This window comes from Tachysurus vachellii, chromosome 7, assembly GCF_030014155.1.
Source record: "Tachysurus vachellii isolate PV-2020 chromosome 7, HZAU_Pvac_v1, whole genome shotgun sequence".
NCBI lineage: Eukaryota > Metazoa > Chordata > Actinopteri > Siluriformes > Bagridae > Tachysurus > Tachysurus vachellii.
In genome coordinates, this window is record NC_083466.1 from 10,668,828 (window position 1) to 10,695,533 (window position 26,706).

General features: G+C 36.7%; 1 protein-coding gene across 18 annotated transcripts in view; it reads left to right on the plus strand.

Annotated features, from left to right (window-relative positions):
* The window catches only part of ank2b (ankyrin 2b, neuronal), a 130,614-nt gene that overhangs the window by 22,107 nt on the left and 81,801 nt on the right, over window positions 1-26,706 (plus strand). For 7 of the 18 annotated variants that reach the window (XM_060874213.1, XM_060874215.1, XM_060874216.1 and 4 more), the window contains exon 1: window positions 24,133-24,483. The exons of 1 other annotated variant lie outside the window; for it this stretch is intronic. In XM_060874213.1, coding sequence (XP_060730196.1) covers window positions 24,358-24,483 — 126 coding nt within the window. In that variant the 5' untranslated portion in view covers window positions 24,133-24,357. Of the gene's footprint in view, window positions 1-3,364; window positions 3,543-24,132; window positions 24,484-26,706 lie in introns of those variants that run through there. 10 more of the 18 variants (XM_060874221.1, XM_060874217.1, XM_060874230.1 and 7 more) reach the window with 7 other exon arrangements.

Consider the following 26,706-nt stretch of genomic DNA (forward strand, 5'->3'; position numbering starts at 1 on the left):
ATGTTTCAGTCAGAGGCTTAATAGAACACTTTGGATCTTGGTGAATAGTGTGTGTGTGTGGACTGAGTGTGTTTTATTTCGCAAAATAGTTGCAATACTCAAATGTGTAGTGACCTCTTACAATCATGCAGATACAGGCCTGCTGTCACATCCTCAGGAGATGACAGTGTTCTGAAATAAATATATATATATATATATATATATATATATATATATATATATATATATACACACACACGCAAATACAAGCACACACACACAGACATAATTAGTCCAAACATAAATTGCTCCAGCTCCTTAGGCATTATCCAGACAAAATGAAATTATGGGGCTAATTTAAGCATTCACGGACTGATAACTAGTTTTGTGCCTGTCTGGTTCTTTATTGTACTATTTTTTATGGTATTTTCTTTACTAGTCTTGTGAATCTGAAACTGGGATCTTGAATTTTCTTTGAAACTGTCATTTTATAAGGGCTGGTATAGACATTCTATTTAACTGTGGGAGTAAAAAGGAAGAGTTAAGCAAGAAATAATTAAGCGAGAACAAACAGTACTATTCTGTATCTAGTGTGTGAATATCTGAATAGAGCACACACTCCCCTAAGTGTCCTCGTTTAAGGAAAAGAAACAAACTACATGCTTGTCCGAGATGGCCTTGAGTTACATATAACACAGGGCTGCAAGTCAAGTGTGTGTGTGTCTGTGTGTTTGTGTGTGTGTGTGTGTGTGTGTGTGTGTGAGTGTGTGTGTTTGTCTGTCTGTGTGTCTGTGTATTGGTGAGGGCAGTTAGAAGATTTAAAGCTTTTTGGAGAGAGTCTGTTGCCTTGACGACAATTACACTACATTTGTCCTACACACACATGCACACACACGTACACACACACACACTCTCTTTTGAATGAACTAGTATTTGTCTGACACAATTTTCTGATCTTGGGCTGTGGCGTATAACTACAATGATGTCTTACCATTTACAAAGACACTTAAGTGATATCTCTACTGCAAAGCATTTGCCGCTGTATAAAATATATAGCAAATATGTAGAAACTTTTCTATTTTACGAATTGGGTTTTAAAAATAAGAGAAACAAATGTGAACAGATTTACTGTATGCATATCAGGAGTCTATGTCATTGGTGGTTAGATGAAAAATGCTAGCATTGATTTTTCCTTAACCCCTGTGCTCTAATAACATCGAATGCCCTACATATAGAAACATTTAATAAGCCTTGGATCAATTTCTGTTACATAAAGGAAATGTAACTGAATGCAGATCCACTAGTGGCATAAGCACTGTGCCTGTTACAGAGAAGTCATGTGTTATCTGTACTCTAAATGTCCAAAATGTGGAATACATTTTGTTCTTTTTTTTCATATTATTAAAATAAAAGGAAGAAATATATAGAAAAATTTTAAATGGAGTTTATGCATGTGCCAATAGTGCCAGTCTTTATTATTATTATTTATTTATTTATTTATTTATTTATTTATTTATCAATCATTATTTTTATTATTATTTTATACTCTCATTTCCCACTTGATTAGGAACAACAGTGCGGTATATATCTTCATGCAGATTCTGGCCCAGAGGTTCAGTTAATATTCACATCAGACATCAGATTGGGGAAAAACAGTGTGATCTATGTGACTTTAACCATGGCATTGTTGGTACCAAATGTGCTGGTTTGAATATTTAAAAAATTCCATGGATTTTGAACAGAGTTTGCACAGAATGATACAAAAAACAAAAACCATCCTGTGTTCAGAGAGTCTATAGTCTTAAACACCATGTTAATAAGAGATCACAGGAGAATGACTAGGCAGGTTTGAACTGACAGGAATAATACATAATAATAAATCAAATAATCACTCTTTAAACCTGTGATATGCAGACAAGCATGTCAGAATGCACAACACATCAAACCTTAAGGTGGATAGACTAAGTAGAAGACCACAACATGGTCCACTTCTCAACAGGAATCTGAGGCTATCATGGATATAGACTTACACAAACCAGACAGTTGGAGTCTGGAAAAAGCAGCTGATCTTCAACTGTAGCCTTCTGATTCCTCCACCCACTGTTTTTTTTAATCATTCTATTAACTCTAGAGACTGTTGTGTGTGTGTGTGAAAATCCCAGTAGATCAGCAGTTTCTTTAAAACTCACAGCAGCCAATCTGTTACCAACAGCCAAGTTACAGACATCACACTTTTTCCTCATCCTGATGTTTGACGTAAACATTTACTGAAGCTCTAGACCTGTATCTGCATGATGATGTTTTGTGCTGCTTCCACATGATTGGACAGCTATATAAATTTGCAGGATTTCCCATTACAGTGACTGATGATTGTAAATATAAAATGTCTGTTGTCTACATACTGTAGATCTGTTTACATGGGAGGATGTAGTTAAAAGTGTGTGTCCACTAGGGGGCAGTGTTGATGTTGTCAAATTACAGCAAGGCAGAACAAGCCTCATGTTTGTATGTTAATAGCTTCAATTAACACAATTAAACAAGTTCTCGGCTCACATCTGCTCTTACTGACAGAGGTACAATGTTAATTACTTTTTTGAACACACAGTCATCACAGTTTGGTTAAGAATTTTCTTTTCTCTTCTGCTAGTGTTTGGTCATGGGTGAACTCATGCCTTTCAGAGCACATGCTGTATGCTGCTGGAGGCTTTTCAGGGTCAGCAGTAAAAACAAGAGTAGTGAAAACTCCATTTGCCTGGATGCACGGTATTTTCTCATATACGTTACAGATCATTTTCTTGTTATGTGCATGTATTTGTATCTGAAAGAAATTTACATATCAAATCATTTTTTGCCAGCCAGTATTTAATCACAATCTGAAATGATTTAGATTATGTCTATTTTAGTTATGTCCACAGCTATCCAATAACTTAATCAAATCATGCCATTTACTGTCTGCAAAACTCACGCTTAGCTAAAAAGTCAAAGTGGCTTAAACAACATATATTTTACACTTTGCAGGTAGCCAAGGTAAGATTAGTATGCAGCCTAAATGAAATCATTTCAGTTGTTCTTTTGTCAAAAGCAAGACATACACAGTATATTTATTCACTGTATATGCACAAGCACATACATGTTAAGCTTGCGTCTTGATCTGCTATGCCTACACTTCCAGATAAACATTCGTGGCAGCTGCTGCCATGGCAACACCATTGTGCTCTTCCCCTTTGGTGCTCCCCTTCCCCCCACCTCTCTCTCTCTCTCTCTCTCTCTCTCTCTCTCCCTCTCTCTCTCTTTCTCTCTCTTGGCATCTTTGAGCCACTCCCCCTTTTTCCAGTGCTTTGCGCTCCACTCAGTGGTTGTATCAGTATAGACTAATAGAGTGGAGGGTGTGGAAGGAGCTCTGTTGGATGGAGGAGTAGACGAACCACTTAGTGACTTAAAAAGTTGAAATAACAAAAAGTAGAGTTTAGGAGGGAATAAATGAAGACACCTAGTCCTGTCTGAGGATGGAGGCTACAGACAGACTAAACGGACTTGGAGGAAGAAGAAGGAAACCCAAAAAGGTAAACCCCACTTCAGTTTTTAGAACCGGGTGTCTACACATCTGAGATATACCTGAGATATAAAGAAGACGATTTAAGGATTGACAAATAGTGTTTTTCTTGAATGAAGCGATGAATCACTTTTGGTTCGGTTGGACCTGTTATATTCACAAGAATCTTTTAGAAATGGGATTTGATTTTGTGTCATGGTGTTGAAAAGCAAATTTTAGACAGTATTGGTGCAGCAGGTTTGAGGTAACTCACGGAAGCCTGTTGTTTTTTTCTATACTGAGCGTTTCATTACTGGGCAGAACTGCCTGATGCTGTCCCAAGAGGCTGACTGTTAGGCAGGTGCCATGCTGTGTGTGTCTGTCTGTGTGTGTGTGTGTGTGGGTGTGTGTGAGTGGGTGTTTGTGTGGCATGATGCCCATTTGTTATTATTTCCAGGGAACTTGGGAGGATTTTGTTTTGGGAATAAAGATTCAGTCACAACAGATGAAAAAATGTGTGTGTGTGTGTGTGTGTGTGTGTGTGTGTGTGTGTGTGTGTGTCTGTGTGTGCAAAAGAAGTGCTGATCATGTTGTTCTTCCCTGTGTTTATTGCTGCATATACTCCAGAGTATACTCTCCCCTCCCTTAGTTGTGGTTAGATTACTGTATATATTTGGCTCTGCCTTTCTATATTGAGTGTTTCTGTGGAGGCTCTAACAGACTCTCACTCTTGTATTATGGAATGTCATGATACACCTTTTGTTCCTCATGGTGGTAGTCAGTGCTGAATATGGGGCGGGTCCATCTCTCTTTGTGTTTGTCATCATACATATCATCTCGTAATGTATTTAAGTAAAAAAAAAAAAAAAAAAAAAAGGCACTTTGTTTAATTCTCTACATTGTATGCATTGGGGTGTGGGTGTTTTGTTGAATTGGGTGTGTTACTGAAAAAAATACTGTTATTTGTCTCTTGCACCTGTGCTTTAATAGTTAATTACTCCTATTCATAGTGTCTTAATAATGATGCATTAATAGTACATTCATTGCTGCTAGATATTAGAAAATATTTCATGTTTCCATGTACAAGATTTATTTCGGTGTATGATCTCATTGATACCACCACTTCAGTGGATCTCATGAACCAATCAAAACCCAGTTTAGCTGGTGACTCATGACATGGTTATTTGTGAACTGAAATGTAATTAGTGACACTCTTTTAAACAATACCATTTTTTAAAGGAGGAGTGGAAAGTGCAGTGTGGTATTTCCTGCCTTATGTCTTTGCGCGATATAAAATTGCAAATGATATTATTTGGACATAACAGTCAGTTATTGTGCATGAAATACAATAATTTCAGATACTTCAGATTTCTACCTCAGTGTTCTGGAAGAATAATTAAAAAAAAAAAAAAAAACATTTTTCAGCTCATAATACAGAGTGTTTATCAAGTCCATCAACATGGGAGGGAAAAAAAGCTTGTATTTCTAGAATTTGCTTTTATATCCATCATTAGCTTTATGATGGTGTGCTTTAGGTACACCTTGGTGGTGTCCAGTTTGCAAAAATGTTTCGCTCTAAGGCAACCATCACTTTTGCAGTGCACAAACAATGGCTTTAAGCTGAATGAGCACACCCTTACATTTTCCTGACTGTCCTTCTTGATGCAGAGGGCAAAGAGGGATCAGTGTTTGAATTATTGATATGCCCTCCCCCACTGAACCCTACATTGCCTCGGGGGCAAGGCGGCTGGGGTTTAATCAGTGCAGAAGAGTAGGGTGGAGGAGTGTGTCTCAGTGTGTAACACTAATGAGGGAAGGAAGGGCAGGGTTAAGCACAAGTACACAGGTCTATTAGATTTTTAATGGCATGTATTTACACAACACAGTGTATAAGTAGTCCATTTTGACCAGTGTCAGCATGTTTAATTATAAAAACATATAACTAACCGAATAAAGGTTAATGGATGTGTATATTTGTATGGTGCTTTTAACAATGGACACACAATATATTCAGGATATAAATTTATTTGTAATGATCAATCCAGAGGTGATCTGTGTAATAAATACACCCTCTGATGACATGAGGAAGAAACCCATCCTTCTCTGAGAGTGTGATTATAAATAATTCAATTCTATACCTGTGTATAATATAGTCAAAAAACTGCAATTAGGAAACTCATTCCAGTTTTACCATGAAGTCTATCTTTGTGAAGTTGCCAACTGTTCACTAATGGAGACCACATCTCATTCTGGGTGTATTCTTGCCTCACACCCAGCGTTCCGGGGACCACAAAACTAGAACAAGTTAAAATGGTTACTAAAGAATTCTATTTATTATGTTTAGTATTATGTAAATTTGTTTCCAAACTGATCTTTTGGATAAATGTATAGTAACTCAATCAAGAGTAATTTTGTAACATTTAGTTTTTAATTGCATGGAGTTGATCAATACAGCACATTAGAAAATTTTCAGAAAGCAATTAAAAATAGTCATGTAAAGGCATGTCAATGCTATATCTATTGGCTAAGAATTGATCAACAGTCCTGATTTCGTGTTTGTGCATTGATTTAAGTCAGAGGTCCAACTCAAATACAGCTAACAACAATGCGCATACATGCTGTAAAGTATTGATGGCAGTATAGCAGCATTTTTGCTAGTCACAGTGTTGCAGTTTTGCTTCCAGTTATTTCCAATCTTTCAGTTGTAACAGGCTGCAACACTTTGAGAACAGCTGCAAAATGCTGTAGGCAATGTTCTTGAAGGCATGCATAATTAAGGAGCAAAGTATAGATGATTTCCTTGGCATCCGTCATCTCTTACAGCATCTTGTTCCCAGGGGGCCGCTTAGCGCTTTAGCATATCGCACTCGAAGCAGTGTACACCCAGCAGCGGCTTTAAAGACAGATGAAGATGTTGCTGACGAAGAAGCTCTTGTTCCTATAGAAATCCATAGTGCAGTTTAGAAAGCCATAAAAAAGGATAAAATATGCGTTCTAACTCTTCTCAAAATGAATAAAATAAGGTTTAGTCTAGTCTATTGCAGCTACTGAGTAATGTGTAGCTGTTACTCAGTATTATGATGTAAGGTAAGTAACTAGATAATAAGCTCTGACTATAAAAGCTAATACCTTCCTAATCTCATGCACAGTTCTGTACAAAAGTGCAGTTTTATCTTCAGCATCCTTGTGGCTTAACTAATTGAAATGATGCTCTGTGTTTCTTCAAGATTTAGTTGTACAAACCTGAAAACAAGCCTTGATTCTGTTTTTGTCTGAGCAACTGAGATGAAACCTTTTCACTCATTCTTTTCAAGTTTGGCAAAACGGAGAGACTGAAAATTGGTTTGAGGCAGTGATAGTATGAGTCAGTTGTAATTGGAGAAAAGGTATCGATCGACACTGCAGAGTTACTAAGTCACAGATGGCCCTGATTTAATTTGTGTTACTATAACTTATTTAGCTTAGAAAGATATGGAGCAGTAAATGGAAGTCACAGCTTCAGATGTGCAATATTAATGTTCCTATTGTTGGCTTTTTACTTATATATTTAATTCATTTTGTACTTGTTTTGTTTAGTTGTACATAAGAGATAATGATCATTTGGTCATGAGCTTGTTTTCGGCAGTAGATGTAGTCCTATAGCCTGGATTCAACCAGCTGGATTGTCATTTTAGAGCTTGTTCCTGTTCTGTTTGAAAACTGTAGGTGACCAGTTTCTGGCTCAGAACTTTGCAACAATAATAGAGTTTATCTAAAGGGTGTGAAAGGAATCATGTAGTTGTTGAAGCTGTTGCCATGCATGTGGCCCTGTTTTTGGTCTGTACCCACTGTGAACGCATTATACTTTGTACAGATTTGTTTTTGCATTGAACTTACCAGCTCTTGTTTCACTGTCAAATGGCGAAGTGCTACATGAAGTGAGAGTTGCTGGGAAGTGAAACCTTTCAGAAAGCTGTAATCGTCCAGCCAGCTTCTAGACTATACCGGAATATGACTGCAGGGTTTCTGCTCTGGTTGTGCATCTGGTCATCTTTATATTATTTTGTACTGTATAGACTGAACCACACCCTTTGTTTTTCTCTGTTCCTTGTGTTTTTGCGACTACAGATGAGTGAAAACAGGTAACTGAACAAGTTTCACTAATCCAACTCCACTTAGAGTATAAGATGATGTTAGTCATGAAGCCAGTACCTGGGAGACCATTAGGTGGGGCTTGGTCATGTGGTCATGTGATCTGCACAACATGAAAGACCTGGCGCTTGTGCCTGTGCTTGTTTACCGACGATGCTCTCTTGACCGTCTCAGCATGACGCCTTCCTCAAGCATCTTCTGGAAGACAAATAGCAACACAGATGGAAAATACCCATGAAACTTCTCTGTTACCATGGGAACAAAGTGTTGTAGCAAAACCAAGATCAGAGATCAAATTGCATCAAAATGTAATTTTTACCCATTTGTAGGATAACTGTGTTTTTGGCATGTCACATAAAGCAAGAATATAGAGACATCCAGATGCAACTGCCCCATGCATGCTCTCGCGTTGTAGACAGGGTGGGGCCCGTAACCTAGACAACAGTCATGCTCTGTAAGAATAGGTCCATAACACAGCCCACTGAGAAGGACGGTGTAGAAGGTGGAGTGAGACAATCGAAGAGGAGGAGGCATGAGGGAGAAATATTGATCACCATTGACATGATAGCATGCACTCTGTCCAGAAATTCATCTAATTTGAAATTCATGCTAAATCTGTGAGAGAAGAAGCTACAGAAAGAAAGATAGAGAGAAAAGAGCGAGGGAAGCCCCACCCTGTTTATGAACGATCCCTTTGTCTGAAGGCAGAAAAACAGATATAAGAAAATCAGCAATGTGTGCATGTATGTCAGCCTTGTCTTGTAGGTCTAAGAAGAAAAAATTCATTAATGTGTCAACATCAATCAAGCAGCACCCCGTAAAACAGCTAGCGATTAGAACCTGTGACCAGACCAGCTGAGACAAAGTAGGCCAGCAGTGCTTTTACAGAGACACACATTTAATACCCCTTAATGACAAGCATCACATAGAGGCCAGTGTTCATGCCCAATTGCATTTTTGTTGTTTTTGTTCATTCATGGGTATAGGTATGTGTCAGCTGTAGCATTATTAATTGTTTAAATGAACACAAATGCTGTTATTTTAAGTCATTTTTTAAGGGGTTGTGTAAATTGTGGCATCGTAATGCATTAGTGCAAATTCATTAGTACAAATGAATAATAAATGTTAACGCGCACCAAGCAGAGGCAGATGGTATGAACAGGCTAACAGGACTGACCCCTCCCTGCTTTTTATAGATAAAAAGATATAAGGCTTTTATTTGTGGCTCCCACATTAGCTTATTAAGAAATGTCTTAAGGCAGATTATTACGATCTTTTGTGGTAACACAATCAAGAGCAACATCACCATCAATATTTGGAAGAAAAACATAGGGTTGGTTTTCAAAAGCCCAATGTCCAAATTATGGATTTGCAGTCTATCATGTCAGGTGTTAATGTCAGATGTATTGCTACCCGCTGCCCTTGCTAATCAATTTAAGTCCTTCATCTCAAGGCCAGTGAATAAAATGCCTGAGGAAAGACAAAGGAGGAAAACTATGAGGAAGGGTCTTTTCTGCTTTGTTGGATTGATACACTGTCAACAGGAACCCTATGCAATGTGAATGACATGTACTTTACAAACTATATACTTATATATACTGCACTATATATATAAATGTGTATGTCAGTTCCACGTGATTGAATTAAGTAACATTACCACAATTTTTGTTTTTGTAAAACACGATTTTAACGAACTTTCAAATCCCTGATTAAAACTGAATGCTAAATTTAGTATTACAGTTACAGTATGATTCAAACCAGTCATTAATATGATATAAATGGATCACAATCAGTCTACGTTCTTCAATCTAGCAATTAAGGATCTTCTTTAAATTAGGTTTAATATAAGCAACGAAATCATGCTTTGTTGAGGAACGTAACATTTTTATGCAAACTATGTGTAATATTATTTTAATTCTGACCCACCACATACACCACATATTTGTTAGAGAACATTTTGCTTTAAATCTGGCTTATTGTGATTGCATCGTGGCACTGAATGTAACGAATGATTGATTGTATGTCAGATTACATACAGTAGACACAATACAGACAGTTTCTATCTTCTGACCGCTCTCTCATTCCTCTGGCTATTCAAGCACAGCTTAAATTGATCGTAAATGTTCACAAGAGATGTGCCACAGCCAACCATGCTCCCCCTCTCTCTCTCTCTCTCTCTCTCTCTCTCTCTCTCTCTCTCTCTCTCATCTGTTCAGTTTCCATGGCACCTGTGTCTGCCATCATGTTGCTACATTCCAGAACAGAAAATCATCCAGTTTGATGGAATATGAAAGCATTTCTATGTCTGTCCAAAGCTTTCTTTCTTTCTTTCTTTCTTTCTTTCTTTCTTTCTTTCTTTCTTTCTTTCTTTCTTTCTTTCTTTCTTTCTTTCTTTCTTTCTTTCTTTCTTTCCTACTACTTATATTAGCTGTGATTTTTGCCACTCTTGCCTTACATTATCAGCTGTAACATTTGGTCCTGAAATCCACTCAAATATCATGAAGTGACCTGAATTTTTGAAGTGAAATGAGTTTATACAGATCTTGCCCCAAAAGGCTCAGTTCCAGTATGCTGTAAGATCCTTTTGTTGCTGCTGTACTGTATATTGGTGTGTGTGCTGAATGTTACACTTAATAGGATTTGTGTAGATTTTTGCCAAAAGGTAATAAGCTGTCAGCTGTAAATGACTCAGTTAATATTCTTGAATTCTACAGCATTCAGTCTTTCAGTCTAACGGTTGTTTTCTCTTTTTTATAATCAGTGACACAGAATTATTTTTGCCGAAAGAAAGGCAAAAAAAAAAGAACCCATAAAAATGTCAGGTGGAATGATGTGCAAAGTCTTGACACGGAGGATAAATTTCTCTCTATGACTGTGTGCTTGTGTGGATGAGGTGGCATTCATCAAGAAGCAGTGGTTGCTTCTTCAATGGAGGCTATACATTTTTCAGGCTTATTCACAGTATGAAATCAGTTATTGGAAGAAATATTAAAGCAGAACTAAGATATATTTGTGAATTTCTAAGGAAATGGGTAGCGTCTCAGGCTCGTTTGTCAATATTTGTTGCTTTACGCCGTTTAGCCTGAATTGCTGTTAATCTATTTACAAAATAACAGAGTAATGTGTGATTTAGAGCAAATGAAAGGTAATAAATGATTCAATGCACAAACTACTGTACCGTAGCTCAAAAGAATGAGATGTTTTGTGTTCTGTGATTGTGAAGAATGTGATATGTTGATGATGTGAAGAATGCAAACATGACAGAATGGAAGGTGAAACGTTTAACCTGTAGGTAAGTAACATAAGGAATTTTAATGGAGTAAATGGGTCTTTATAGAACCCTAAGGGTTAGTGATCAGCTGTTACTGCATGCATGTCATCTGTGTATGTTAAGGATATTAATATTAATTGTCAGGGAAATAAAATTGTATTTTAGCCTGTAGATTTGTTATGATTTGATTTTTATTCAATTAATAATACACTCAGCCTCATTGATGTACAGAGTGTTTACTGTATCTTATAGAAAGTAATTAGGTACTGCACATGTCATGAGAAACTGTTTAAGGGACTGAAACAGTACACTGTATTTAATATTTACATAGAGCAGATTTTTTTTATCAATTTATTTTCCAGTACTCCGTATCTCAATCAATGTCTGTTAATTTCACTTAGATTAGAGCAACAAGTGAGCGCTGTATTTCTTAAATGAGTTGGATATCTGGAAAGTGTCATTGATGTTGATGTTTAAAAAGTTCTTTTCATGCTAATGCAATTATTTGATCCTTTGAAATGTACAGGGCTCTTTCTGTCCTCCCTGATATTATAGATATGTTCATTCGTTTTCTTTTATCTCTTTTTATTCAATTCAGATTGCATATGAATAAGTGAATGGATTGGCACGGCGAGAGGCCAGTATTTGAAGAGCAGTGCAACGCTACAGGCTTTTGAATAACAAGCTGTGGTTTTGTGTCTCTGATTCTTGTTTGGTTGTGTAAAAAAAAATACACATAATGCTTGTGATGTAACCATTGAATATCTTCCTCAGATTTTTAGCTACACAATTTCTACCCACTGTGTTGGTTCTTTTTTTAGTTAAACCCCAATATCCATAGGATTCCTCAAGCAGTATGCCATGCTCTCGGGCTGGGAAGGATAGCCTTCTGTTTCCTGTCAGTCACAGTGACACTAGCTAATCAGTGTGTTACTCTGTTTTCATAAAAGTCACACAAGCAAATTCAGAAAGCTCCCTTTCAAATCTCAGGAAATCTTTGTCACTGATTACTATGCAAGCTATGACGTTTCCAGTGCTGAGTTCATGTAAATGAGAGAAAGAGTAACGAAGAAAGATATAAAAAAAAATGTTGTTATCCGTGTCTAATGGAATTAGATTTGTTTAAACTTTTTTAATCTCTGACAAGAGAGATAGATGGTGACATTCCCGATTGCAAACATTTCCTGATACATCAATCATAAAGTGTTATATTTAGGCCTGTGTTATAACAGTCAAAGATAAATTGTCACTTCGCATATCATGTCTCACACACACACACACACACACACACACACACACACACACACACACACACTCAGTTTTAATGCATTCTGGCTTCCCTAAAAATTTTCCACAGGATTCTTATTGTGTTGGTAACAAGATATTAGTTACGATACTCTCTCTCTCTCTCTCTCTCTCTCTCTCTCTCTCTCTCTCTCTTTCTTTTTCTCACTCTCCCACACACACACACACCATCATCTCAGGAAAAATGCTAGGAACTGGGAACTCCTACCTAAATTGATTGATTACAATTCCATATCCGGAAAGCTCTCTAGCTTCTAGCTCTTCTCCCTTTCTTCCTTATATTCCTTCTAGTTTAATTACTTTGGCTCCTTCACACATCTACCTACTGAGCCTGGAGTCTCATGTTCTGCTTCTCATCACTCGGTGCTTTTACTCGTAACTGTTATTTTTTAATCATATCTCCTCGTTTCCTGTTTCTCTTCCTTTCCCTTATGTCTGTGTTCATTAAAGGTTTATTAACAAATGCATAACATTTGTAATATGGTCAAGAAGACATTTTATACCATGTAAAATGGTATAAACCACTTCTATGACCATAATACAAATGTTATGAGGCAAGCTCTTCACAGTGGTAGCTGTAATCTGTAATCTGGTTACAGAGCCAGCAGCAGCGAACAAACCATTTGTTCCAGCAATCCTATTTGTTCTGCTACTTTTCTTCAGTTTTTCTTTTTCTCACACCAAATAAGACAAGGACAGAGCATAGAGCCCAAAGAGAAGCTTGATGGTTTGCAGTTGGAAATTCAGTAAAGGATTATAAAAACAATTCTTACATGTACATTTACTTGTACATATCCATTTATATTTAGGCAGACACCCAGAGAGACTTACAGAAGTGCTTTAAAGTGGCTATCAATGAATACATTTTTATACCGATTCATTAGGTCATGGATTGAGAATACCTTCAGTCTAAAACTGAAGGGAGTACAGCAAGTGAAGTACAATATTATTATTATTATTATTATCATTATTATTATTATTATTATTGTTGTTGTTGTTGTTGTTGTTATATTTTTAAGTGATTTTAGATAGATAGATAGATAGATAGATAGATAGATAGATAGATAGATAGATAGATAGATAGATAGATATAAGCTACAGATTTTGTATACATTTTTAACAAGTGTTATTATAAGTATTGCAGGAAAAGGTAGATCTTGGTTTGAAGAGTCATTTATTTAGACATCTATACCAGACAGTCCATTCCACCATTAAGTTACTAGAAGAGAACAGAGTCTTAATGTGTACCTTACTTGTATCTCGATGGTCTTCATAATGCTTGATAGGGATCATTCTAATATGCTCTTAATGTTTTAAAGAAGTAATTGTTTTATTCAACACCTCTCACTTTTTAGTGATGATGCACATAAATGACATTAAAAAGACATTAAAATGACATTAAAATGACAAAAAAACATTAAAAAGAAAAATCATGTTTTTTGTTTTTTTTACATTTTAAGTACTCCATACTGATTAGAGTGCTTCAGACTTTCTCTTTTAATCGCTGCAGTGTGTGGATAATAAATGATTAATAAATTCTAATGATGCCATAGCATGTAACACAGCTTCTCTTATTTTGGGAACGAGCATGTTACATTTGCAGCAGAGTGAACTGCATTTGCACATACTGCTCCTGTCAGAGTGTTGTATTGTTGGCTAATTGTGATTAATGACTCCAGAGCCCTGTGACAGCTTGGTTTTTATCTAAAATGCAATTAACAGCAAGAATAGCCAAAAGAAACCTTTGTTATCAGATTATCTTTTTTACTGGGCTTGTTGTGATGGTGTGCATGAGCTATCAATGGAATTCTTATGTTATGAAGGATCTCTGCGGTGAACAGGGTTTTACTCGACATCCTCAGGAATTAGAGCTACTGTCATTTCGGTTGTTTAATTCTTCTATTAGACCCTGTTGGTATTTGAATGCATTTTATATTTATGGCTTTTTCTTGGAATTTGTGGATTTTTTCTGTATATGCATGACACACAGGGAACAGAGTGTGAGAAAGTGAGTGGCGTCCTCAGACGCTTCCAGAGGAACAAGAAAGCTATTGACTGTGTGTGTCAGTGTATATAATGATCCAACTATGAGCTGAACCCTGGTTTCTCTTTCTTAAAATGTCAGACAGCTGAAACACTGGACACTGTGTCATTTCCCATCTGAAAAGCTTTGTTGAGATCCTATCAATGTTCATTTGATGATGAGGGAAAATCTTTCTGAAGCATTTCTACCTCTTTCCAGGCCTCACGCTGTCTTCATGCATTGTTTTCGGACTTATACAATGTCACACTGTCTTGTCCACTTTAGTTCAACTTTGCCATATTGCTTTAATGAAATTTGCACAGATGATTCACAAAGACATTCCCTCTCGAACAAGAGTGTCTTATGACTGTAGATTTTAGTGGGGCAGGACCACATAAATAACAACCTCAAACAAAATTATGCTCACATTTTGTTATGCTATAAACTGCAAAATATGAATAATAAGCAAAATAATGAATTGCTTGGAGTAACTCGCTAATAGGCATCAACAGTTATCCAGCATGCAGTCTAGTACTGTAGCTTGTTTTGAGAAGTTTTGATGTACCTTTGTTTGATTGTGTTTAATAAAACGTGTATTTCACATACATAAATAATTTATGTATGTGAAATATTAATTATAAATATTTGAAAATAATAAATTTGAAAAGGCATTCGAAAAGAAAAACATTTTTTTTTACTCTTTTTTTACTCTTGAACATTTTTTGTTCATCTCAAATATTATTTTCTGCATATAAAAAGAAATTTTTGGCTGCAAAGTACAGTATATTTCAAATTATCCAATTAAGCAACACTTTCATTAACTGTCCTATCTACTGCTTCTTCCCTGAACTTACGGCAACATGAGCTAGAGAGAATTGATTTTGCAACAGCTTCCAAATTTGTGATTCAACTTGCAATTTTTTTTGTCATGTGTAATTATCATCAATATTCATCAATTGATAGCAGTTTGCTAACTGTGAGTCGAAGAGTTCTTTGGCTGAACGAGTGTTGTGATAATGTCACGACACTTCTTGGCGTTAATTTTAAGTAATGAGGTAAAAAATGCCCTGGTTATAGACTGCTTATTAACTCTTGGTAAAATCCAAATTTCTGACCACTAGGTGTAATAATAACTCTAGGTTTCTGACCACTAGGTGTAATAATAACTCTAGGTTTCTGACCACTAGGTGTAATAATGAAACATCTAGATCAAATGGGAGCAAATCAATGAAAAATAGGCTTATAGCTATCCAATAGCAATATTTTAAAAAACACCTGGCTGCGAAAGTGATCATTTCAGTGAAATTTAAAATGTCTGGAGTGATAAATAAGGACTTATGAACAAGCTGTCACTGCTCTCTGACATTTCTGTACTCTGAAATGTCTGAAAAGTTTCCTTATAGTTTGAGGTGGATTGCAGAACAGTGATTGATACTTTGGCTCTATGCTTGAAAGTCTTGACAGTTCTTGACAGTCAGTATTTATAAGCCTACTTACTTACTTGATGTCAGAGCTCACCTTCATCTCAGCTGTTACACTGAAATGTACACTGAATCTTTAGTCTATATGATCAGCAGATGCTACAGAGCATTATGGAAAAAACTTTGTGTGTCATAAGGTTAATTAGCTGGTGTCAAAGGTGCTCAATTTTTATTTTCACTGTCTGCTTTTCATGTATATAAAAATGTCAAACCTCTCAAAATGGAAAATATGAAAATGAAATCCAGGCTTAATGAGCAGCGCCACACGCCTGCACTTTTGGAAACCCTCAGGCCCTCTTGAATAATGTGTCTGTATGCTGCCCCCATCCATTGATGCATTATTCATTTAAGTCATGGGGGACTGTGGGGGGCTACTTGTGTCTAACGACAGGGAAGGGAAATTGGGACTACAGCTGTTCTACAGAGGTGTAAATATTTATGAAAAGCTAACTGATGCTTATTTTCAAGGATGAAAGCTCATAGACAGGTGATTACTTTAAGATGTAGAGGACACAGCTGCCCCTAATAAACCCAAAGTTTCTTATTTTCCAAACCACATGGAACCATGAAAAGCTTTATGAAATTCAACACAGATAAGTGCAAGAGGTGTATTGGTTTTTTTGTTTTCAAGTGATAGACTGCTGTGACTGATAGTGATAATACATACTAAATGAGTAGCTTACAGTAGCTTTAATAAAAACAAACTCTCTCTCTCTCTCTCTCTCTCTCTCTCTCTCTCTCTCTCTCTCTCTCTCTCTCTCTCTCTCTCTCTCACACACACACACAAACACACAGACACACACAAACACACCCACACTCTGTCACTGTCTTAAGATTTCAACGATAGAGCAGTTTTTAGACCTACGCTTCATTCTCTTTTTATTTTGCTATTGTGAATCTGGAGACATGATATTTTAGTAGCAGATGTTAGATAAAGTTAGCTGTCAGGGTGCAATTAGTGTAAACTATAGACGAACACTAAATAGTACTTGCATTTAGGTGTCCATTTGGCAACCTGCACTAATGTTTTTTAAAACAACTCCCACTCACGCCTGTCCTTCCAAGCAGCCGAAAATAGCACGGCATTAACTTCTATTATCAAGTTTATTCGTGTGGAGTTCACAGATTAGCTGCAGTTTGACATGCTTAGTTTAAAGAGTCCTAGGTGACCCATTCAGTTTTATTCTACTGCATCAAGTAAGCTTGCTCTTGTTAGACACATGATGATGGAGTTCATTGATTAAACCATTTTGGCTCAGTGAACCAAGACTATTGCCTTCCCCAAGAGTTGACTGTACAGTGATATGGAGAAATAATGTACTCAATTTTTATATACACACCTGTCCTGATCAAGGTACTGTCTATATCTCTTTGTATATTTCTACAGGCTTGGGGTTTTTCTTGTATCCTTAAAGGGAAGCATTAAGGGAAGCATTAAATCATTTAATTCTTGATCTATCTATCTATCTATCTATCTATCTATCTATCTATCTATCTATCTATCTATCTATCTATCTATCTATCTATCTATCTATCTATCTATCTATCTATCTATCTATCTATCTATCTATCTATCTATCTATCTATCTATCTATCCATCTATCGATCGCACACAGGGCCCTCAGAGGTTACCACATTTGCAGAGCCCTATAGGGTACAATTCCTGCCTGTGTCTATCACGTTCACAGTCAGTATAAATGTATCTTAATTATTATATATAGTTGATTTTCCAAGCATTCATAAATTTTCTAAAACAAATAAATAAATAAATAAAACACTGCTTGGACAGTTTTGTGTGCCATTTATATTTATATTTATATAAAGGAATATAAAGGATAATCACACTAAATTGGGATGCCATATTGAGTTTACTAGGAATCTAGTTAGTCTAGACATCTATTATCTATCTTGTTAGGATGTAGATTTGAAACATTTTGTAACATATTAGAATGAATCATGAGCCAAGACCCAACTTTGAGAATTAAAACCTTAATTCAGAACAGTATATACACATCTACTGTATCTGTTACATCCCTTTTGATATATGGTATAACGAGTGACTGTGGGTCATAACATATGTCCAAGAAATGCATATTAAACTATAAATCTCAAGAGAACCGTTCCAGTCGACTCTGAATGTTATTGATTCACTGCCTGTTTGTGTCTGGTTAAATGTGTAATGTGTATCTAGCATCTTAGGCTTTCAGTGTTTCTAAATTGACTCATGTTTGAGATTGTCCATGTCCAGGATGTGCTCCAAAAGCACCTCAGTTAGCATCTATTAGTTTTGGGTCTTGTGAACAGAGTGTCTGAGGCGAAGGGGGAAGGTAACCGAATATGAGAGCTGGAGAGGAAAAGACTGTTTGTAGCTGCTATAACATATAAAATAAGAGCCTGTAACTTGTTTCTGGAATGTTCCGCAAGATTAACTGTAACTATAACCTGATAAAGCGAGTATGATTTGTCAGTACTGTGATATAAGAGGAATAAAACATAGTGGTGTGTGCTGAATTAAAAATATTATCTGTGTGATAATCTAGAAAAATAAACAACAGATTGCTCACAAATGCCATTTTTAAATTCACCTATCATTCTTATCTTTCCTAGATTTAACACCATAACACTCTAACACACACAAACACAAATATCAGATATGCACATACATTAACAAACATGGCATCAGTGCTGAAATACTGTACTAGGGATTTTTTAGGGACGTCCCATTGCGTACACTGATTCTGAGTCTGATTCTGGATCAGATGAAAAGACTTCACTATATCTGGCTGCTTAATCCTGTAAGCTATTTCAGTAGCATCTGTGTGTGTGTGAGTGTGTGTGTGTGTGTGTGTGTGTGTGTGTGTGTGTGTGTGTGTGTGTGTGTGTGTGTGTGTGTGTGTGTGACAGAGTGAGATAACACCCCATGCTAATACCTCCAGTCTGATGAACAGTAATCCACTCGACTTGCAGTGACCGCCTGTATGGCCTTCGCTTGCTGTGGATCTGTCTGCCCTCTCCCTCAGTTCTTTCCTCCTGTCATTCTTTTGTGTCTGGATATTGCTCAGAGAACTGCACTTAGCCACAAACACACATGAGTGGACGGACTGGGAATCGAGCAGCTGTCCAGGTAAGGCTAACATACAGCTAACTTACATGTCATAGAGGACATTTTGAATTTGGCACCATGCTGGACTCAAACCTTGAATCATAAGCAGAGTATATTAGTGTTAATCAGCTTGAACATATGTGTTCTACATACATATATTCATACATATATGAATAGAAGATGCTGTTTTTCTGTATTTTAATGAGACTATACGTGTACACCAGGACTGGGATCATGCAAAGGTGAAACACACACAAAAGGAGTTGTGCAAAACACACAATTTTTACTTTCATTCTAAGCTTGAAAGTCATGAGGATGAAGCTGACAGAGTCAGAAAGCTTGCTTTGTCAGACACATTAGATAGAAAATGGTTCATCAGGGTTTCTGGTTCACAAATGTATCATTTGTGAATGAAAAATGAAGAACATTAAAACAAAAACAAATAAAAAGCAGTTCTGGTATAGATTATGTGAATTTGAATACATATATAAATACTTGGACTACTAAAGTTTATTGTCATGTACATAATGAGCTTTACATCAATATTCAATAAAATTCAAGCTACAATGAAGGGTTTTTTGTACATAGTAGGTAAAAGTAGCTAAAATAAGCAAAGGAAAAAAAATATTAAAGTGTAAACAGTGTATAAGGTCATACAGTGGCAGGAGGTCTTACACATACAGTACCTCAAATTATGCATGTATTTAGCACATGATATTTTTGATATTTGATATTGTTTAAACAATGTAATATGATATTGATATTTGATATTTTTTAAACAATGTAAACACTATATGTAGTGCAAAAGTGTCATAGTGGGAAATTGCACAGATACAGAGAGAGAGAGAGAGATTGGTTGAATTAAAATGCAAAGCATAATATTGCTTAAATTCATGCCTTTCTTTTGGGTATCGCAGTGCTTTTAAGTACAGTATTTATACAGAAAGTGTTGTTACTGTGAGTAGATCCGAACTGTGCCTTTTCTGCTGCATGATGTATCTGTATCACACTAAACCACATCTGTAATTTAGAAATAAATATTTTAAAAATGTATCACTTGCTTTTGCTGAGCTTCTTTCCCTTGGCTACTTGATGGAAAAAAATATAACTGTGATTCATTATATTTGTAGCTGATGAGCCACTTTTCTGCTGTGCCGTTTTTATCCAGTCCAAGTGGGACTGCATTCTTTTGGCTGAAATCATTAATTAAACAGACGGCTGCCAAAAAGAGCACAGGAGCACACAGAAGTGGGCGGGTCTTAATACAACCACCAGATTAACTTTAATCCCTGTTCTAATCGAGCCCCTTATTTCAGTTGTCAGCACGGACAATAATTAAAGAACAAAATCTTTTTTTTTTTGTGAAAGAACTTTCAAACAGTAAAGCTTGTGTGTGTGTGTCTGTGTGTGTGTGTGTTGGTCTGTTTGCTCACGAGCCAGGTACTCAGGTGATGAATAAGATCATCAATATAGGTGGATATTTTACTGTATATTTTGGTGTGACTGAAGATTTTTATTTTTATTTTTTATTAGAAAATTAGAAAAATTATCAGAAATATTTATTTCTGTTTCAGTTTTAGTTTTCACATGCTTTATTGGCATGACAGATAATTAATCCAAAGGAAGGGTAGTTCAAAATAAAATAAAAAATAAATTAAAATAAAAAAATACTGTAGATTGTTTAGAGATTAGAGATGATCTTTGTATCTTTATTCCCATATGTGTTTTAGTAAACAATGCTATCCCTATAACTAAATCTAAACCCAACAAGCCCTTGAAGGTTTTAAAATATAAATAACACAAAATAATCAAATCTTATATTTGAAACAAACTGCATTTTTTCAGCTAAAAAAGCACCTTTCTTTATAGTTGCTGCCAAAACGGTCACATATTCCTATTAGTAAGGAGATATTTGACCAAAACCCTGCCCCCCTAACACAAACACACGCACGCACGCACGCACGCATGCACACACACACACACACACACACACATCGATGATGATGTGTCTCTTAATTTCCTTCTGCATTCAGCTGTGAATTGATTGGCTCACGCCCTAAAACTCTAGGGACCCCCAGTCATGATGAAAATGCACTGAGGGCCGCTCGTCTCCTTTGGTAACGCCTCGGCTTTGTTTCCATGGGGACTCAAAGCTGCAAACAGCAAAAGAGGAAGCAGTGCTTAAAATAGAATGAGTTCTACTACAGTACCATCGCACTGCTAAACTGAACAGTGTTCATTGCTTTCTGATTAAATCATGCAAGAACAGTGAGGGTAGGATGATGAAAGTATTGCCTTTTTGTTCAATTATTTTTATTCTTATTATAGGTTGATGCAGTGTAACAGCAAAGCAATCAGATGAAACTGAAAAAAGAAATTATCTATATATTTTATTTAAATGTATTTTAGTAAAAAAATATTTAGCTTAATTAATGCTTGATTTTGCTCCAGTTACCCAGATAATCATTTATCTATCTAAGAGTCTATGACAAGAAGCTTAAATATCACTGTGCTGAGAAAAAAAACATTTGATGCTCCTGAAGCTTACTGTGGTGCTCATGTCATGCAGGATAAGATTAAAAGATACATTGGGGTTCCACATGACACCATAAAGCAGTGAGGAGAATTTGAGTCTTTGTTGAATCCTGTTTATTTCAGTTAGAGAAATCAATGCTTGTGAACATAACAGATCCTTGTGGGTTGGGCTGGAGTGTGTGTGTGTGTCCATATACAGTATGACAGAAGGGCGTTGTGGATCCGGTATGCCAATCCATCCCACATCAGACCTTTGAGAATGTATCTCCATGCCATCATCTGAATCATGTTTTCTTGGCTCAAATGATACTGCCATGATTTCAGGATGTGCCAAAAGCTGAAAGCCATCTGCTCTCTCTCTCTCTCTCTCTCTCTCTCTCTCTCTCTCTCTCTCTCTCTCTCTCTCTCTCTCTCTCTCAAGAAAAGCATTTCATGGTATATCTGTGTATGACCTTTTCAGCCCTGTGTGTGTGTGTATGAGGTTTTTATAAATGGATGTATTGGATCAAACCTGTCATTTGTCACCAGTCGGGTCTTCAGTGACAGTCACCTTTTTCCCTGATAAAAAAACAGCTTTTAACGACATACACACTTTATATAGCTACAGTATATAACCAACATAGGGCCTACACTTACATATGATTATTATTGTTTTATAGATTTTTTAATCTTTTTATTTATTTATTTATTTATTTTCATTTCCCTCTCATAGCATATAAATAGCATAGCTAATATTTTCTAACACTGGATACTCCTTCTAAAAATGTTGAATAAACGTATCTTTTCACAACATTCAGTATGTCACTATAATCAACATGTGTCTGTAGAGCACATCAATATAAACCTACCACATTAATAAAACGTAGCTTGTGGCTGGCACCCAGAGAACTTACAGCATTTAATGCTGCTGTTATTAAAACCCCCATATCACAAAATTTTACAGCTCTCTGGAAAAACTTACAGTAACTAAAACGATTTCATTCACTATCCACATGTTCTGAGTCATCAGTAAGAACAGAGACCCTTTTTGTGATCCACAAACAAGCATATGGGATATTATTCACAGTGTTAGTATATTAACATTCATTAAGAGAATGAGTTAATGAGATGCCACTACTTAAAAATCATCACTGATGCTGTTTATGTGTTAGTTAATAGTGGCTGTCTATGTATGCACATCATTATTTCCTGATGTGTTATGGGATAGTTGTATTTAGTCCATTTATCCATCTGTTTTCTGTAGCGCTTAGACTGCACTTGGAACCTTGGTCATGTGGAACCTGGAGTCTATTCCAGGGGTTTTGGGGCATGTGGGGTTTACCCAACCCATCACACGCCAAGATCACACACACACACACACACACACACACACACACACACACACACACACACACACAGTGGACAATCAGCCTAGAAAGCGTGCCTTTGTAATGGGAGAGGAAACCGGAATACCTGGTAAACAATTCCCTAAGCACAAGGAGAATATAAAATCCACACATACTGAGCAGCGGTAGGAATCAAAAGTGCAAAAATAACCACTAAGCCACCATTTCATAATAATTTCATTAAATGTATTATGCTTTAAACGTATTAATGTATTCTTATTTGTGGACTTTACAGTAAAGTGGTATTCTAATAACTTTATCGATCATTTCAGAAGCTTGCCTACTGATAGCAAATAATATGTGTGTGTTACTAATTTCTTCTCTAGCTTTTAATGTAAGAAGGAGTATCAGCCAGCAGATGGCACCATAGTGAAAAAAATCAAGGTGTGTGACTACACTCGGTGCCAAAATAGTTTGCTTTTGCTACACTGATATTACTGATATTTTATTGTAAAGAATTTATTATTCATGAGTTTGCATTGCTTATAATAAATACTGGACAATCACCTTAACAGGAACAAGCATTTTATAGGTGAATAGAAGCTTGGCATGTTGTATGGGTTGCTGTGTTATCATTAAAATGTTGTTTTTGTTAATCATTATTCAGACTGAGGACTATAGATTGTATTCATCACATAAAGAATGAACAAATGCCATGGATGCAGTGGCGCACATACATACACACACACACAAACACGCGCGTGCAGTCACACACATGCACACCCTTTGATTTGGCTTCAATGGAAGAGCTTTAATGTGAGGGGGGGGAAATATTCATCAGAAGAGGATCCCACCTTCTGTATGTGTGTTGGGATTTTACAAGCTCATTGTGACATGGATGTAGACTGCACCATTCTCTCTTCCCGAATAGGGGAGGAAGAAAATTTATAGACACGGTAGTGTCTGTTGGAGAAGGTGCTTGCTTTTAACATTTCATCTCCTCCCCCCCTCTGTATGTCATGCATGGATGCATCCATTTGACCCAGCGAGTGGGTACAGTGCGGAACTATGAAATGTGATTGGTCCCATGTGTTTTTTTCTGATGACTGTTAATGAAAATATAGTGCTAAAGCAATACAGGTTGGCCACAGAGGAATGGGACACCCCCTCATCCTGCTTCTCTCTGGATTACTTATTGAGCTTCTCCAATTGCTATACAGCTTCCTTTATCTCACACATTTGGCTTCGCTTATCTTATGTTGTTACCCAGAGAGACAAGACTGATCTGGACTAGTCTATCTAGAGAGCTGTTGTGGGAGGACTACAGCTTCTCTCTCTCTCTCTCTCTCTCTCTCTCTCTCTCTCTCTCTCTCTCTCTCGCTCTGGTTTACTTATGATCCTATCCTATACCCCTCCCTTGCATTGTTTCTTTCATGTACACTCCATCACCTGTGCTGGATGCTGTTACCCAGAGTGAGGAGGATGATCTTGAGTCTGGACTAGTCTATTCTGGGAGCTCTTGTGTCTGTCTTGTTCTCTCTCTGCGCTTTTTGCAAAGAGAGCAGGTGGTACATCTCTGCTCTTGGGCAGGAAAGTCACCTGCTGTTACCAACCGGACTCCTCTCCTTTCACCTCATATTTTTCTTCTTCTTGTGGAGAACGTGTGTCTATTATGGCGCACGCAGCGGCACACCTCAAAAAGGCCAGGCTGGAGATGGACCAGCCTGACACGAAGGCACTGGAGAAGGCTCGTGAGAGAAGGAGACGCTCTCGAGAACGGGCTGAGCGCAAACGCAAGGTATGCCACACGGCAAGCTGGCTTTTTTTTCATGCCACCTTCATCAGCAACATGGGCAATGATGCTACGTCAAGTTCCAGGATTTCATATCACTCTTTCCATCTCACTTCCAGTTATATCATCTGTGTGTGTGTGTGTGTGTGTGTGTTTGTGTTTTAAACTCCAGGGATTTCCAGGATTCTTCCACCACTTTCATATTTTTTTTCTCCTCCATACTTAACATTTTTTCACTCGTCAATAACATCCACATCTTATGCAGCAGTTACATGTTAGGATGAAGGGTAAACCTTCTCTCTTATGTATCTGACAATTCGGTGCATCGATGTTGCTTAAAGAAATTAAGCTAAAACTGCAGTACAGATATATTCCTCATATCATTATTTGGTTCATGCCTCTTTATTTATTCATATGGTAACAGCCAGCCCTTGCTGGTTTCTGTTCATGCATATATATATCAGCTCTATCACACCATTCCTCTGACACACAGTGTTGCAAAGCACCCTTACAGCTCCCTTTTAGTAAAAACTGAACAAATTGTGCATTTTGTCAGCATCTCTCTCTCGTCTTGCTTCATTAATCTCTTTATAACATGGTGACCGGTATCACACTGAGCCTGGTTTGAGTCTTACTGCAGTATCACATACAGTATGAGTGCAGTACATTTGCTGCTATGCGACTGTGTATTTAGGAATCCACCGATTACACATAAGAACGTGAAATCAAGGGCATATCTTAGAGAAGAAGGAGAATACAGAACACTGCAATACTAATATTTGATGAAAGGCTGTTTGTATGAAGATTGTTTGGGATGTATGACATGCACCAAGGCATGTGATTTATGATGAGTCCCATAAGATCACTCTCTCATGTTTTGTTTCCAAGGAGATTAAACAGCATTCATAATTTTCTCGCCTCACTTGCTTAAAGAGAAGCTTGTGCATTGTGTATAGTATAAAAAAACTGCACAAAGTTGTCATGGATTTCACTCATAATTAAAATAAGCAAAAAAAAAACCCTCAGCATTCATTTTATTATACGTTTTATTACATGCCATTTGTTTGTGTCAGTTATTTGCTGAGGCGGTTATTGCTTAAATGACTATAATCACGATGAAGACAGAAAAAAAATGATTTCGACTTTCTAATCTGAAGCAAAAAACAAGCTGTTAAAAAGGCATTTTAGTCACACAGATATTGAAGATTATATAACATCAACACTTTGCAGCAGTTGGACTGAAACTAAAGCCCACTTTCAATGGTGGTTTGCAGAGTAAAATATAAGACATGAGAAGCTTCACAAATGATTGACATTGTCACGTTAAGGAACAAGGAGGCATGATTTAGGTCATTGTTTCATGTTTTCCATGTCAGAACTGAGTCAGATTTTTGAATGTTAAGATAAAATGTTGTCGATTGATTGAGGGGCCTGGCTTTTCTGCCAGAAGTGGCAATAGTCTCTGTGAGCAAAAAATATTTAGTGACAGTTACCAGTATCAGTGTCTGCAAATTTGTACAAATGTCAGTAGGTGTGACCCTGGATAAAGCTGAAATCTCAGTTGTTGGCTTGATTCTGAAATGCATTGTTGTGTAAAGTCAGTTTAATGGTGGTCTAATATTTATTAAATGTCTTTGGCAGGAACAATAACCACAGAGCCAAAAATGCAATAAAAAAAGTATAGCAAACGCCAGAAATTATACTGATAGCTATTATACTAAATAGGATGAGTGCTGTCTTGCCAAGTTTCTGAAAAATAAATGAGGACTGAGTAAGTGAGAAAGTAATTATCAGTAATAAAAGGCAGTGTCAGATCAATTGTAAAAAAGATGACTTTAGTCTGGAGTTATGCGTAAAACGTGTCCAGCAGTGTGTGCTTAAGTATTGTAAGAGTAGTTTTAGTGGAGATTGTATTCAATTATTTTACTCATCTAAATATGGAACCAACACACAGGTGCATCTTGCTTTGTTATGACTGAACATCAGCCTGGGTTGAAATGCACTGAATTATTTATTTGTTATTGTTATTGCGAGGGAGTGTTGTGTCTAACCTAAATGTTACCAAGTCAAATCTAACTGATGCTCCTTGATCTAAGTTTTTGGTTGCATTTCTGAAATGTTTGAGACTCTTCATGAACTTGCTCTTGCTCAATATATTTGCAATTTTCTTAAATAGTTTCACAAATATATCAAACAATTTCTGTGTATATCTAAAAGAATCTAATTTGA